Source organism: Dufourea novaeangliae, unplaced genomic scaffold (genome assembly GCF_001272555.1).
Source record: "Dufourea novaeangliae isolate 0120121106 unplaced genomic scaffold, ASM127255v1 scaffold286, whole genome shotgun sequence".
NCBI classification, from domain to species: domain Eukaryota; kingdom Metazoa; phylum Arthropoda; class Insecta; order Hymenoptera; family Halictidae; genus Dufourea; species Dufourea novaeangliae.
In genome coordinates this window covers 150,601-168,393 of record NW_015374181.1, presented here as the reverse complement: position 1 = coordinate 168,393, position 17,793 = coordinate 150,601, and the positions used below count along the sequence as shown (strand labels likewise).

Here is a 17,793-nt window from a genome sequence, read left to right as displayed (position 1 = left end):
TGAGACGACCTTCAATCTCATAGCCTAATTTCTCCCCTACAATACACTAACTTTCTCCTGAACCATTTTTTTGTACCGTGACAAATAAGAGAATATTAACAGTAATTATGCATAAAGAGGGCAACCTCATATATGACCTTGACCTTGACATATGTTGTTAAGGTCATCGTCCTAAGTAACCTTGACCTTGAAAACATTGGTGGTCATGATCTATTCAAAAGTTATAAACCGTCAAAGTTTCCATATACCGTATAACAGAAGATACATATTTGAAAGGGTGATCGGAGTAGGTCTGAGGCTAGACTCATAAGCGACGAGGGAGTTTGGGGGAGGTTCGGCAGCCCCAGGCGGCCACACTGCCAGTCTGCTGAAAAAACACAAACAGTTGACAAGTCTTCTAAAATGTAAATTCGCTCTTTCCAAGATCAATCAGTGTTAGGTACACCACCTCAAGTAGAAACTCGTCTATTGTTTTGGGGGAGGGGCGGGAGCCTCTCCTCCTCAAATCTCCTCCCCGCTAGCGAATCTAGTCTCCTACCTAGTCCCATCACACTTTCAAACGTGTTTCCTTATTTATTATTAATGTATACAACTTATTCCAACATTTGAACATAATTGTCCTGTACAATGGGATACATCGCCGCCATTGCACGAAAGAACGCTTCTATGCGATCGTTATAATTATAATGCCGTTTTACAACAAGAATGTAGGTCGTCAGAGGTATGTAAACAGAGCTTCGGTCGAAACATTGGCATTATATTAACGGTTCATAACTTTTGAACGGATCATGACCGCCAATTTTTTCATCGTCAAGATTGTACAGGACAATGACCTTGACAACATATGTTGAGATCAAGGTCATACATGAGGTTGCCATCTTGATGCATAATTACCTAATTAAGTGGCACAGTTAGGTGGGACACACGGTACTTATATTATAATATTTATACATTTTTTCTGTTACAGACCAACGAAGCCTCTTGGAACATTGTAAACTGGTGAGTTTGGCACACTGTCATTGCTACGTTGTTGCCGTTTATAAATCACTAGTGCTACAACTGCCACTCAGTTACGAAGATATGGAAGCCGCCGTAGAACAATGTGAAGAAACCCTAATTGAGATTAACATTACAAATTATTTACGATGCGTATGCAGACATTTAAGCAAATTATCGGAAAAAGATTTATTGGATCAGTTGAAACATTCTTCATGCAAAGATGTTGAACCATTACACAATTTAATTAAGGAAAAATTTGAGAGAATAATGACAGTTGCATTTAGACCAGTACCTGCACATCCTGAATTTTATTATTGTTCACCATTTTGGATAGGAAATAAAATGGTACGTTCTTGCTTAAATATTATAATATGGCGACAATATTGGATATGAATGAAACGAATAAGGGTTTTAATTTCCAGGATTTATTTGAATTTCAAAAATCAGATAGCGATGAGGAAATAGGAAATGTGATCTTTCATTCAGTAAATGTTCATTCCGAGTTACATATGCACCGTAAAAAAGGTACGTAATAATATAAACTTTAAAAGCGTTTAAAAATAGTTAGAATAGCAATTTTAATTTCTAAAAACTAGATTACGTAGGTTGGGACATTTAAATGAGAAAATTTAAATATCTCCGTTATTTGTGGTCACATGAAAAAGCTACTTGGGACAGGGGTGTCTAACTCGTGGCCTGCAAGCCAGGGATAGGCAAAATCTTTATCTAAATAAAAATTTCGAATAACGAGTCAAAAATTTTATTCGTCATTCAAAAGTTCGAATGGCTAGGTTATCTTTACTCAACGAGCAACGAATAAATCAGTTTATCCGATGAGAATTTATCGAACGAAGAAAAATAAATCTTTTATTTGAAGAGCTCTCATCCGTGGCGTCGAATAAAGTTTTCATCTTAATCTAGTAAGGGAAAAAGAATCGGCCGTCCGGGTACCGGGCTGGGAATCAAACTTGGGATTTTTCACATTTTTTATCTCACTGTTCTTATCACTGAGCTACCCGGACCGTCGACGATTCTTCCTCTCCAAATTTATATAATGTACACAAACAACAAAAATGGCTGCTGCTGCTTTCTATCGCCCACAATCTCTTATTCGAAAGCTTCGAGTAAACCTGTGCTGTCCAGCTTGTCTCTTTATAGACAAGAACCATCTCCCACTATCGGATCGTCCACGGCCAGAGTTGGACATTATTCGACTTTTTTATTCGAATAAGTATTCGAATAAATTTGTGCGAATAAATTTTTATTTAAATAATCTTCCAATACAAAATTCAAACAAAATTAAATCATTCCATAATAATGAATCATTTTTTATTCGAATAAAAGTTATTCAACTCACAGACGAATAAAATGATCACGTAATTTCTACGATGTATGGTGGCAGGTGACACCTAATTAGGTTACGAACATTGGAGGACCCATATTTTCGAAAATTACTGGAACCTCGAAGTACGAACCGCGGAAGGACGGTGCCGAAGTCAAATCTGACCCTCAACGACACTATGAACCAGGGTCGGCACTAAGATACTTGGCGGTCTTATGCAAGAATTTATATGGCACCCCAGAATTATTTGTTTCTTCTTGGTTTATAAACAATATATTGTAGATTTCTTGAAGAACCGCTTAGTGAAAATAAAAAATTCTCCTTTTATGTACGAGGTGCCGCTGCCATTGGCACCCTTGGCCCCGGCCCTATGCCTCGCATAGGCTACTTATGCGTTCTTAGTACTTGCATTCCGTCAGCCCTGCTATTAGCACAGTGACAGTCGGTTGAGCTCGAATCTTTACCGATATGTGTGCTACAACATATGTAATATGTAATTCATAGTTAGTTTCGGATTACACGAAACAATAACCACATAAATTATAAAAAAATATATTTATTCTATATGGCTGCGATTCCGAAGGTAGTATCTAATACATGTACTCTGTTTCTGCAGTTGCATCGTATCACGATTCGCAACATTTCGAATGAGCCACAGAAGTTTTGTCAGCTATAAAAAATGACAGCGAGTAAAAACGAAATAGGAAGTGAGCTGAAGATGTAGGATAATACTTCTGCGATGTCTCAGCCCGGCCGTTTCCATGTCATCAAAAAAATTCAGTCATGTTCAACTTGCACGATAATCCTTCGATAGAAGTCGGGAGTCACGTTTATTCGTCTTTCAGTGAGGTCGAATAACGAATAAAATCGTATTCGAATAACTCTTTAAACTTATTCGGGAATAAGGGATAATTATCCGGCGAATAAAATCGTTATTCAATATTCGTTGCTCGGAATACAATTTCTCTAACTCTGGTCCACGGCTACCATAAATTACTGTCTTCAGGAATTTGATCTTTACCTAATCTAATTGAGAGATCAGTTTCTCTTCAAGTACTTAAGTGGGATATACGTATGTGTCCCACAGTTCACAAAAGCGTTTAGGGTACATTGTAGTTTGGATTTTTGTAAAAGAAAACCATAACACATAGCGTGAACAGTCGATCTGTGGGTTGTTAATATACAAGGTGTCCAAAAAAATATGGAACAACCCACAACATGGATATTCTTCATGCAAATACAAATCAAAAAGTCCTTTACCGTTTTGTAATCTGAAGCTTCAATTCCGAGATATTAGCAGTTAAACGAACTCGACTTAACAGCTAAAGGTAAACCCACGCTTCTGCAACGCGAGTTGCAGAACACGCTTGAAGGGTCGATTTTAATGGCTCGACGCGCAGCTAACGACTTCGTGCAACGTTAAGCCGAACACGAGCATTCTGACGCGCATCGTAGAAAATCATATGACGCGTGTAAATCGGTCAACGGGCCCTCAATGTCGATTGTACAGGGGCGATATCGCTCGAGCGGAGACGACTGTGACCCCCTCCACCATCGACAGTTGATAGATTTACATGCGTCGACACGGTTTTAATAGCGCGGTTGTTTAGAGCGGCCTTTTATTTTGTGCAGCGAGAGACTCACCCTGTATATACTTTATTTACGAAAATATTATAAATTATTATAAATATTACTACTTACTTCCATTGTATGAAATTGGCGTCGAGGCATGTCCCGATCCGACAAGAATTTTATCTAATTATAGAAAAACCAAGTACTTTTATAAACCTAACTACATAAACCGTGGACGGGGCATTCCTTCTTTTCGTACATTTACCTTCAAAACGAAGCTTCAGATAACTGGGTAATTTAATTACCGAAGGAACAGTAAGTAGAGGCGATGACTGCTGCGCCTTTTCTTGCCGATTCTCTACCTGACTATTCCTTCAATAATAAAATTGACCAACGACCTGAAGTTTTGTGTTAACAAGTAAATGCATGAAAATGTGCATTCGAACAAAGTTATGTACACGTAGGTATAGTAACACGTCATAAAGCAAGTGATAACAGAGTATGTGGCTGTCATATATGACCATACATATAATCTCTCAACATATTCTCAATAATATGATTACATTCTATAACAATGAAAACCTTTATGTATAAATATATATTATATTTATACTATTTTCTTAATACATATTCAGGGAAACAGGACACATATTCTTACTATTTGGTACATGAACATTCTATATACGTGTTATTCATCCATTCAGCGGTTTATTTTTCACTACAGATGGTTTAATTCAAGAAAAATAGGAAAGCTCCTTCCAATTTCGTGGACGATGCGCGCCGAACATTCTTGTACGCGCGATAGCCGTGTGATCCTTCTTGAGGGTCTTGAGTGGAAATTCTGTTGCATGTTGCTTAAATGTGGACGGGATTTTGGCCGCGCGCCGTGTTGCGCGTGTTCGTGCTCACTGTTGTACAGATTTGGACCTGCCTTAACGATCAGCTGAGCGGTTGGCCTCTGATTTAGGTCGTACGCTTTTTGATTGTGTCCGCGCGTACGTGTGAATTCGTTTAATTGCTAATATCTCGGAAACGGAGCTTCAAATTACAAAATGGTAAAGCACTTTTCCATTGTATTTGCATGAGGAATATCCATATTGCGTATTGTCCCATCTTTTTGATACACTCTGTATATTTGAAGATATGAAAAAAAAATGTTTATTTTATTATGTTTAGTACACAGAGTAGTAATAAAAATGTTGATCACTTTCACAGGATGGATTGTACGACATTATCTGACAAATACCATGCTATCATTACCCTGTTCCTTATATGCTATCAACGCCCATTGTCGAATTATTCTCAAATATAAAATACAGGATGGTCCACGCAATTTGTTCACCCTGAATAACTTCTAAAGTATGCATTTAGTATGCACCTTACACTCAACATCAACATCTTCGTCACGCTGTGAACAAACTCCTGCATATGTTTCTTTAGGCCAATTTTCACTTTCATCATCTTCATCAATACCTTCAACTTGATACTCGATAAACTGATACAGAAAGTCCAATGATAACTCTAAACTATTACGCAACATTTTCTGTATTGATTCTCGCAATTGTATATCCTCATTTATTACAGGAGTTTCCAACAAGTACATTATTTGAAATGTTAGTATTAACAAATTGTTCACGTTCATCGGATTAATAATCATTTTCACACACAGAAACTGTAGTTACGTGCTGCGATTAGTAGCCAATGCTACCGCGGAAACTCGGCCGGCAGTCTTGCGCTCTGATTGGTCGGAGTTTTTCGTTAATATTGCGTTAACAAAACCTCCGATAACATTTTTGCTAAGGAAAAACTTGTTTCAAATCACCTTACGAGTTTACCATTTCCAGGTCCTCCAACATTTTTGTTACACCCTGTATAATACATTTGTTGTCTTTTGAAATACAAACCAATACTTTCAACTTATTGCAACTTATCATACGTATACCCGCTTTTCTGATTGTACTATCGGTTACGAATATGCTGTGTTTAATATAGAATCTAATAAGTCATATAATTATCTTGTTTACAGTGCAGCGAGAAAATCTTACGTGGCCAGTTAGACCCACCCATAGCATGTCAAATATGTCAAATTATGACTCTACGGAATACCTGTCGAACGACTTACAAGAAGACAATATTGGCGAGCAGGAAGAACCTCTTTTTTTGCAATTAAGTTGTTCTGTTCGATTTCAGTCTAGATCTGGACTCAGCAGTGTTCCAATTAAATCTCTCCCTACCTGCTTTATGGAAATTTTACAAAAAATGGAAGAGTACAAAGATAGTAATGTCACAGATTTAAGCCCATCTGATTTGAACATCACTCTGGACATCATCTGTTTAAATCTTCCAAGAGAAGTATTAGAAATAACTTTAGAACGTTACTCTGGTTTACGAACAACATCTTTCTGTAGCGGTTCTCCGACTGGTAGTATGGAAACAGACAGTGGAAGTAGTTCGGAAAATAACACTAAAAGTGAATTTTTTAAAGAAAAAATATCACATCTTTCCTTAAATCATCATAATGCAATAAATAATTTGAAAGATGAAATTGAATGGCTTTTACAAGACGAAACTGCAACCGCATTCTTAGATCGACCCTTTGTAAATGAGGATGTTCTGAAATTCGTAGCAAATCACGTTTTAGAATCAACAGATAGGTTTAGCTGTAAATTAGAAAAGGTCCCTCTGTACTTTGTTTTTCCTTCAGAGGATAGCAAACCAAAATTTCTAAATGAATTGAAAAAAATTGAAATTGACAAATATCGTATTCAACAAGAAGGGACCTTTTTTTATTTTGTAAAAAATGTGCACCATGTATCGGCTGCTGTAATACAACAGGATATGAGCAGTGACAAAGAAGAAGCAAAAATCAAATATGGTATGTACTACTACGAACAAGTAGTGTTTTTTCGGAAAAGTGCTTACAGCATAACGTATACATAACTATGATACAAATAGTATTGCTATTAGACATACATGCATATACAGGATGAGTCACCTAACGTTTGCACCTCAGATATCTTTGTTGTTTTTGAAGATACGTCAAATGTCCTAAGGACAAAGTTGATGGTTCAATGGGACTCACACGATACCAAAACAATTTTTGTTTTTATGTCATTTTTTGTAGCGATATAAAGGTCACCATCATATTTTTAAATGAAATCACCCTTTTTTAAACACCTACAATGATAGTCCCTTTCATTAGGAATTCAGTGAATATTACAAAAAAGACAGACACAGACCGTTTAAAAAAATGGAGGTGATCTTGATATCTCTAAAAAACAAATGACATAAAAACAAACAATTTTTTGTCATCATGGGAGCCCCATTGAACTATTCAACTTTATTTTTAAAACATTTGACGTATCTTTAAAAACAACAAAGATATTTGAGGTGCTAACATTGTGTGACTCACCCTGTACATGGGTTATTCCACGCCAAATCGATTTCTTTTTACACTCGATATCAGGGATCTTGTTCAAAATGAAATATGATGTAGTCCCCAATCATCATTTTGTTGGTGTTGTGTTTATTTAAAAAGTACAGGCCGCCGAAGTTTGCAGTGTTTGCTTATTTTCGTGAAACCGGGGTGAACTTATGAATTTTTATCTCGGAAACTTTTTATTGTGTTGAGGCCACTCTTTCTTTATTTCAATTTAGAAGGTTTCGCCTATTTGAATAAATTTTGTTTAAATTGAAAAATCATTTTTATAACATGAAAAATTATAAACAGATTTTTCTTCTGCAAATTGGGTATAGCAGGATAATGGGGTCAAAAGTGCCCTTAGACCGATTTTGATTTGTAATATACCATTCGATAGCTTATTAAGAAAAAATAGTCTGTGCCAAGTTTCAACCCTCTATCTCATCCAGGAGGGTAACAACAGGAAAAATTCGGATTACCGGGTTTCCTTCTATTTTCCCAATTTAATGGTACGTAAAAATTCTGTGAAAAATCAGATAGATAGTGCTCACTGGGGCACGTAATTGAGATTTTTTGGTAATTTTTTAGTTGCGAACCTTAGTTATGGAAAATTAAAAACGGAAAAGAAAAGGAAAATTTTTTTTTCTTATATCAATCTTAGCGCGACCACTTTTATGTAATTATAGTAACGATATATTATCATAAGTATTGTCCTGAATTTTTTGGAGATTTTTTGATAGGGTGCGCCGTACTTTTAAAGTAAATGAAAAAGTACTTTGAACTTCTTTATTAAGTATATTATCCTAGTTTAAGTATTTTTACATTCAGGAAAGCGATGTATGAATTACAGAAACTAAATTCACTTAAGTAATTAGGACTATGCTGTGCACGTTATATGCAAAAATATTTACCCTGTTGCCAAGACCACCGATGGCACAGTGGTGAAGCGTCCAACTGCGAAACCGCTGAAGTGTTTTTGGACATGGTATCCAACTACGCCTGTACGCAATATGTTTTTTTTTCAATAATTATATACTTTTTTCATTTCTAATTAAATGACAATGGATTGTATTTATTTGAAAACATTTCAAAAATATTTTTTAAATATTTTACCCTAAAATATTTGCAAAAATAATTTTGAAGCACTTTTTATTGCACCGTATCTCTAATCTCATATTCTCTCAATTCCACTACTGTTTAACATTTGCTACATTAAATGAATACAGGTATTTGGTTTCAAAATCTTTTATCTTTAATAATCTTGGGTGGATTGTGGAAAAGATTATACATAACGTCCTGAGTCTGCTTTGCTATTTCGCCGTTTCTCTTTCGAGGTACTTTGTTAATTATAGCATTATTTATCTTTTTCAATGCTAAATACATGTATGAACTTTGTTTTAAAATTACTTGTCGTTTTGGTTGAGATAGAGGGTTGAAACTTGGTACAGGTTTTTTTTATAAGCGACTGAATGGTGTATCATAGACCAAAATCAGTCTAAGGGCAATTTTGACCTCCTTATCCTGCTATACTCTTTGCTAGAAAAATTGTTTTTGTTATAAACAAGTTTCCACAGAATTTTTTTTAGGTAAGGAAGAAATTTTTTTGTATATTCACCATTGCTACAATAATTTTTGGGAATTATTCACAATAGGGAACTCCTCACCGATTTGGATGACCTTGAAATATGTCAAGGTCATCATTCTGAACAAATTTTCACTATACATGTTATCGCCGCTCAGCTTTAGTTTCCGAGATATTCAGGAAAATATGTTTCAAATGACATGATTTTTTTCAGGTATTTATTTATTGAATAATTGTTATACCACGCACCCAACATCCCACTAAACACAACACACATACACGATGAGGTCTGGGGCCCGGCGAAGAAACTTTTTTCCTGTTTCTACAGATATTAATAACTAAACTTATGTTTGGTGAGATGTAGTTTGTTCATAAATACACCCCGGTTTGACGAAAACTTATTATTTTTTAGCTAAGTATTTTTTAAACAAACACGATACCAATTTCACAGGGATTACAACATATTTCCGTTTGAACAAGATATCTGAAATCAAGTGCAAAAAGTGATCGATTTGGTGCGGAATGATCCATACATTTATACATATGTGTACTAAACTCTGCACAACATTAACGGATCACCTCTTCGAACCCGAAAAATGGGGCAAACTTCAAATGGTCATAACTCCGACAAAAATGGTTGTATCGATATAAGTAACAAATCGTTTGAGAGTGCGGAATCTCTACTTTCAGATTCCTTTTCAAGATTTCAGCTGCGTTGCTTCTTAGCAAAGTTATAACGAAATAATGTAGGGATTTTATACGGACGCGGGTGATAAAACAGTTGACACACAACAAATAATAACAATAAGAACTATATTTAATATAAAACTATAACATAAAACAACAAAACAACAAAACGACTAAATTACAACACACGACAAACGACTAATCTACGACAACGACTGACAACTCGACTTTCATCCGACAGACTGCCCCGAAACCACGCATTTTGCCCTCTCTTAACACTAGGTTTACGGGCACTTATCGTGTAGGTATCTCCACGGCACGCATCAACGAACCCGCAGATTTTCTTTAAAACACAACTTATTTTATATAATACACAATTTATGATCTCTGAAATTAATGCATAGCTATAGAGATAGGTATACCACATAGAGAATTTCGAGGTTAGAAAGCATTCGAAATGCGTCAAAATGACGCGTCCCGTAAACCTAGTGTTAAGCATCTACACCTACAACACACACCCAAGTTTTGTATCCCTCGCTCTCGAACTACTGCCATTTGGAGGTCATTTATACCGTTGAATTGGCGCCAATCTTCATAAACATCATGTATCAGTTGTCCCCGTAAATTTTCTATTTGGTTAAAGCCAGGAAACCTTGATGGTGACATTAATGTTTCTATATTTTTTTCATTTAACCACTGTTTCGTACTTGCGAGTTTCAGTCTGGCGATATATGTATATATATATATTATTTACATATGTTATTAGTTAAATTATTTATTTAAGGTAATACTATGGACTTTATCGAGAAGAAAATATCACACAACAGTAGCGATGCTGAAAACGATTCTAAAACTCATGTTAAAAATGAGTTTTTATCAAATTATGATTTTAAAGGTTCTAAGGTGACAAAAATGTCCGAACTAAATGATGAATGTGAAGGACAATATAGTTCTGGAATATGCTTTAAATGGTTGAAAGATCTTGATAATCGTGAAAGTTTCTTACCAAATTTCTGGTTAATCTTGAAAGTAGAAAGTGATTACGTCAATGTTTACTTTCACTGTAGGTGAGTAATATTTTAAATTTTAGCTATAAGTCGAATACATATTTCTATCAATGTTATTCAAGCTGCATTTATTGCTTAAAGTTCACGGTACTTATACATTGATTATACTGTCCAACAAATTTTAACCTTGGTTCTGTTTTGCAATATCCATTGGGTGATCCTTATAGAGTTTCTCGTCCTAAACACGAATCCGCAAGTCGAATTGTTCTAGCACCCTCAGTTTTTGAAAAACACGAATTTTTGTAAAAACGCACGATTTTGGGGAAAAATTGCGTATGACGTGAAAACTACAAATGCTAGAAAATTTAGTTTAACCTCAAAAGATAGAGAAGGGTTTCCTGATTATATCAGTATATACAGTTATTAAATTTTGCAATTTTTAATTGTTGTTACTGCATGACAAAGTTTAAAAAAAAGTAGCTGCGCGTACTTTCTACACACTATTTATACATTTTTACGAAAGTTCTTTATCCAGCATAAATTCGCTACGTAGTATCGGATTTTGCAGACATTTTTCAAGAAGAAACCATCCAAAAAATGTATCGGAACGGATTTGTATTCGGATAGGTCGAGAAAATACTAATGAGCAACTACTTTTTGTATGTATAATGTTTCATGTTTTTCATGTATTCTTGGACAGTAATCACGAAATTGTAAAGAATTCCTCTTGATCACACAGGGGCCTCGCAATTATTGTCACGAACTCGGGTCTGCGCCGGGACAATAATCGTGGACTACGCATAACGCTTCCGACCCTCGTGAATACGTTTTTTGCCCGAAGCTCGAGCCTCAGCAACTCGCCTCTGTAGTATTCCGAACATAGAAAAGGACAAGCGATTGAAAAAGAGATCGGCTATAATGGTTACATTATAGCCGACCACACAGTCCGATTGTGTGTGAACCGTTTCGGCCAATAATAAAAATACGTGTGACTGAAGGTGATCCAGCTACATTTAATTCGTCGGCAGCTCCGTGGGCAGTCGCTGACGATTGAACGCTTTGACTAATCGTTGTACATTCCCCCGCTCCGTCCGTCAAGTCCATCGAACGCATACATTGTTGCCAGCCGCGTCCAGACGGCTTACAATTCACAAGACCCCCAAAAAATTACATTCCCGGGTATCGGTTATTACGCGGAATTTAGCTTTCGGGCCCCGGTCAGCTGTGTGGCCGTGGTCCGCCCCGAGCAAAGCCCCTCTCTCGGCCTTCGCGACTATTCGCGCCTGCGCAAGTTGAACGCCTGGCACTCGCCGAGTGCCGGTATCGGGTAGGACTTCCGATTAGAGGTGGCGTGAACTGCTACTTGTGAATCACTCGTGATTTGATCACGTTCGTTTCCAATCACTGTGATTTTTCACAGTGATTCGTGATTTCTCGTGATCGTTTCTGATTGGTGGAGAAACCTAACAGTTCTTTAGACGCGACACATAATCTGTATATTTTATATTAACGACATCAAAACAAAAATTCGAGTTATATCGTATAAACTGAAGAAATAATTAGAAACAATGAAGAATAATAAATAAATTAATGATTATAAATTATAATCTACATGTTACCTAGCAAATCATTTTTTTAGAATTTCTTGTTTTTTCTACTGATTTTTACAAACACGAATAGTAATGTAATTATCGTAAAATCATATTGAATACGTTTTTCTGTTTAAAGATCAAGGACTTACGAGCGCAGTGAGCAAATTCATTCAAGATAAAAAAATCGCAATCACGGTCGCGAATGAAGTTAAATCACGACCGTGATCGTGAATCGGCGATCACTGTGATAAATCACCGTTAGTGATTTTGCACGCCATCTCTACTTCCGATACCTCCAAGACTTTGTAAGAGTGGAGGCTACAAGAGAGTGGCGGTTGCCTGCTAGCACGCACAAGGTTCGACGTTCGCAAGTAGGATGCGGAGAGTCTCCTCACGACAGGTGGCGGTTCGCGAATGAACTGAGATCGTTTTGCGTTAATTTAGACGTCTATTAACGCCACGCGTCTACCCTTGAAGTAAGAGACAATAGGTGGCAAACGATAACAAATTCGTCCGAAAGTTCGATCCACGTCGAGATACAAGTTAGATAACATGTGATTCGGTTACGGCGCCTCCGCTCGATGGTATGCGCGGTACGGTACGGTTTGAGGTACCTCAGCTCGGAATTCGCAGCCTCTCATAGAAGGTGAGAAGCTGTCCGATGTTAATTCTAGTTCGACTTTCCCGCAATCAAACACAGATTCACGCGAGATAGAATGGATGGGTTACCGCTCACAGATGTACCGGTTCGGAGTTTTCGCTACTCCCTCGTTCTCGCAACTCGCGAACAGGTTACTCGTGACTCGAAAATAAACACAAACGCTCCTAATAGTCATGTCGCTCGCAACTGAATGCTCAATCGCGGGTTTCGGTAATCGGCCGTAACGTTCGGCAGTACCCCCTTGTCCCAATATTCGGCCGATTTCCAATGTCCAATGGCGGCTCCTAGTCAGGGTGGGGGAAAACGGTTACGGTGTCGGGTGTCGCCTAACGTTCGTCACGGCCCTGTAATTATGCGCAGGTACTCGGCGCGGTAAAAGACGCGGTTAGTCGCTATTCAAATGTTCGCTAATTCTTGGGATTCCTCTAGGAGGCTCGCGTGCCTTCGAGTGCATGTGGTGAGCGGTGTTTTCTGGGGCAGAGGGCCGTCCAGTTCGATCCGTAATACGCTCCACGTTCGAAGTTGAAGTGGTCGCGTTACGCTGGTAAAAAGCTGCGTAACACGGTGAGACGACGCTAATGTAACGATGAGACTTTGTTATTTTCGATTCGGTGTTAATGAAACTTTTACTACTATATTGGTGAGATTTTTCTTATTAAAATGATACCAAATACGACATATTTTGGATCATATTTACTCATGTAGAAAGTGTTAACAGTTCATATTTGTTCGTTATTGCTTCTGATAAATTATAAGTAAATATGATCCAAACTGCGTCGTGTTTGGTATCACTGTAATGAGAAAAATCTCACCAATATGTTCATAAAAATTTCATTAATAAAGAACAAAAAATGAAAAAGTTTTATCGTTGCATTAGTATTGTCTCACCGACACCGGGAATGTAACTTTTTTGTGGACTCCCAACGTTCAGTCGTCTGCTCGTGAATGGGAAGCCGTTTCGGCGCGTCGAAACAACAAAGTATGCGCTTGCCGGGTTCCACGGCCTCCCCCCCCTTCCCCACTAGTGGTGGGGATGACGCCTGAGCAATAATCGTGAATCAACAGTCAGTCAATAAGCTGTCCTCGTACATAGTACCAGTGTCGGTTACGCGTAGCTACGGCGCTGATGCGCCGAGGCAGGCGAGTAATGGCCGCGTGGCAGCAAAAAGCAGCGCACACGTTCCCAAGGGATATTTTCTCGACCTATCCGAATACAAATCCGTTCCGATACATTTTTTGGATGGTTTCTTCTTCAAAAATGTCTGCAGAATCCGATACTGCGTAGCGAATTTGTGCTGGATAAAGAACTGTTCGTAGAAATGTATAAATAGTGCATAGAAAGTACGCGCAGCGACTCTTTGTTAAATTTTGTCATGCAGTAACAACAATTAAAAATTACAAAATTTAATAACTGTATACACTGATATAATCAGGAAACTCTTCTCTATCTTTTAAGGCTAAACTAAAATTTCTAGCATTTATAGTTTTCATGTGGTACGCCATTTTTGCCCAAAATCGTGCGTTTTTACAAAAATTCGTGTTTTTCAAAAACTGAGGGTAATGAAGCAATTCTGTTTGCGGATTCGTGTTTAGGACGAGAAACCCTATAGGGACCATCCAGTGGATATTGCAATATAGAACCAAGGTTAAAATTTGTTGGACAGTGTTATTTGCCTCTTTGTACTTATTATTAATATTGTTGTCTAAAAGCTATTTCCTACAATGCACAGTTAATGAGAATCGAGAATCTACTTTCATTATTTCACTTATATTGTCATCAGTAATTTGTTCAAGACTTCCCCATTTAAGAATTTCATTACAATAATGGCGTATTATTTAAATCATATTTCTTGTCAGTACTTGCTGTTTTAAAAGTTCGATATGTCCATGTCCTTATTCTAATGCACGATATTAGCTACTAAGGAAATTATGCCTATCTTACATATTTATAAAGTCAATTGTAAAATTTAAGCAATGAAAGAGTCCTGAGTAAATGCAAAATTATGTTATATAAGGTGTCCACCTAACTCTGCCACCCTTAATTATTCTCTCATTTATCACGGTACAAAAAAATGATTCGGGAGAAAGCTAGTGTATTTTAGGGGGGGAATTAGGTTGTGAAATTGAAGGTCGTCTCGAGGTCATATCTTCTGAGATTTCTCTCTAATGGTAACGGTTTTTTTAAATGGAATGTCCTATTTTTTGTTTGCCATTACAAACAGGAGATCAGAACGTATTCAACAATGTATCACACTATGATCTTGAAATGATCTTCGGCTGAATATTTCGCACGTACCTGGTTGAGGTGGAAGCTGACAGAAAATGAATTGTAGTAACAAAATAAACGCCATGATCGCATTATTTATTATTTTGGTGTATGTTCAAAGTGTTGTTAACCCACAGTGTAATACATTGTTGGATACGTTTTGATCTCGTCTTTCTAATAGCAAACAAACAAATAGGACATGCCATTTAAAAAAATGTTATCATTAGAGAAATCTCAAAAGACATGACCTTGAGATGACCTTCAATCTCACAGCCTAATTTCCCCCCTAAAATACACTAACTTTTTCCCGAAGAATTTTTTTGTATCGTGATAAATAAAAGAATATTTAAGGATGGCAGTTTTACATGTTTATTGTGATTAATAGATTCCTTGAAATTGCATCAGCAGAAGTGAACAGTTATTGGCATACGCAGAAAACGTTGATCTGTCAAATAAGAAGTACTTGTCGTCGAGTAAATCAGTATTTACTTTTACAAAATCTTCACAAGACAAGTAAATGTTCGGAACTATTAGAAACTGAAACAAATGAAGACTACAGCTGGAAATCGGAAACAGCACACGAGATTAGTAATAATGTGCAGAATAAAGATTCAGTGCAAAACTTTACTCCTGGAATGTTCCGATGTCGTGTAGTTTGGGAATTTACTTTTCGGCTACATCCTCGTTTAAAAACTGGACCTGGAAGGTCAGGGCTCTCACGGGGTATAAAAGCACTACATGGCGTTCTAACTAGGTTCGCCGTGACTAATCGCAGTAACATGTTCGTGTATCAAGAAAATAATAAAAATGTATTTTATTTAAGACTTCATGAGCAAATAAGCGATGGTAAATGTTTACAAAACAAGTTATCGGAAAGTGATGAAAAACTCGTTGTTTCCCGCAGTAATAGCGTAGTGTCACTATCACAGACAAAGCTGAACGACAATATCATGTCAACTGATACAAGACCCAGAGTTCGATCCTTCAGTGAGAAAGAATCGAATATCTTAAGTAGAACTGAAGATTCGATTGTCTTAATGGTACATGGAATTTCAGATGCAGGACCAGAAGTTAAGCGCGATTTGGTACAAGTTTTGCAAAATCGTCTAGACGATGCGGTACTAGAAGTTTTGTCTATAATGTTAGCTAGGAATCCAATGTGTAAATTAACTCCGGCCGATGTTCATTTTATACAACCACCAAAATCGCCAGAAAGCATAATACAGTTGTGTGTAGAAAACCATTGTATACCATACATTGGTGCTTTGGAATTCTATTTGCGACAGAATATACAGCAGTTCTTGTATATGCCAAAGTACACGGACAATAGAGCAGATTATCATTTCCAAGATTATTCACAGCTTGAAAGCTCTATGAAACAGGTTGCTGAATCTGATATTTTCTTATACAATCAAAGCCAGTCCAGTGGTAGCAAAGGAATTGCTTGCATAGCCCTAGCAGTTACAGGCGATGACGGAGAATCCATGAAACCATTGGATAATAAGTTCCCGGAAAATAGTTTGCCAGCAACTATAAAAGAGGAGGATTTTGAAAACATTGTTTCAACATCAATTTTTGATAACAGATCAATAACGTCATCACCTCTGATTGAATTCAAAATTTGGAAACAAGGTAGAGTCAACATCGAAGCTTTGTTACAAAAACTGTGTTCTGCAGTTAAACATGCCATTTGGGATTTAGTGACTGAATACAAGTTACTATCGACTCCTTTAACAGAACCATTCCTAAATGATACTCAAGAAATCCATACGGAAGACAAAAACACTGAGACACTAATTAAAACGGAAACGTCACAGAAAGTTGGGCCAAATTTATTAACCAATCAATTTGAAACAGGCGAAGAAGAAAAATTACGTATTATTTATTGCGTAACATTATCTCAATGGCTTCGTTTTGCATTAGAAATTGGAGTTCCGTCGGTGAAGAAGCATGTAGTCAATATTAATCATAGGCATGCTATACCTACTATTGTTAGAGAATTAGAAATCCTTATACAATCCCAGGCGTCAGATACGACTAGCAGAGCTTTTGTTTTGAAAAATAAACAGCCATTTATCGAGAAATTTGTTTCAAATGAAGAAACAACAAAAAACAGTCCGGATTGCCCTACTGTAGAAAATGAAGATAATGTAAAATTACCTCTGTACATACCTTGCGATTTTAGTAGAGACGAACAAGAAACATATACAAACTGTATTTTAATTGCTAGAAACTTTTCTCAATGGAAAGCTTCCTTCAACGAAAAGGTGGAACTAGAATTATTTGCCCCAAAAGGTAAAGTATGTTTAACAGGTGATCAGTTAAACTTTTTAAATTTAATAATTTAACACTATCTTTTGATAATAAAGGACAGATCTGACCAAAAAATAAATACACGTGAAACGTCATGTTACTGAAATACATTTTTTTTTAAACAGAATTATCATTTTTCGTTCTTCTGGTACAACTATGATTGTAAAGCTTGTGACACACGTTTGCAGTATCATGGGTCGAAGGGATTTAGCCAGCGTACCGACACTGCCGACGGTGGCTGACAGGTACCGAGAGTACGATTGAAACCTTTAAGGGGTTATGCTAGTGTGACGGCTATATAATCAGGCAATTTTTGGGAATTTTGTAAAGAAAAACTATTGAACATATCAA

The 17,793-nt window shown here is 36.9% G+C and overlaps 1 protein-coding gene across 1 annotated transcript in view; it reads left to right on the top strand.

Annotated features, from left to right (window-relative positions):
• LOC107192119 (protein SZT2-like) overlaps positions 1 to 17,793 on the top strand; it is a 102,624-nt gene that overhangs the window by 70,613 nt on the left and 14,218 nt on the right. Inside the window, exons 15-19 of the mRNA XM_015581314.1 lie at positions 968 to 1,344; positions 1,422 to 1,524; positions 5,949 to 6,788; positions 10,388 to 10,670; positions 15,515 to 17,424. Of these exons, the coding sequence (XP_015436800.1) occupies positions 968 to 1,344; positions 1,422 to 1,524; positions 5,949 to 6,788; positions 10,388 to 10,670; positions 15,515 to 17,424 (3,513 nt within the window). The remainder of the gene's footprint in view (positions 1 to 967; positions 1,345 to 1,421; positions 1,525 to 5,948; positions 6,789 to 10,387; positions 10,671 to 15,514; positions 17,425 to 17,793) is intronic.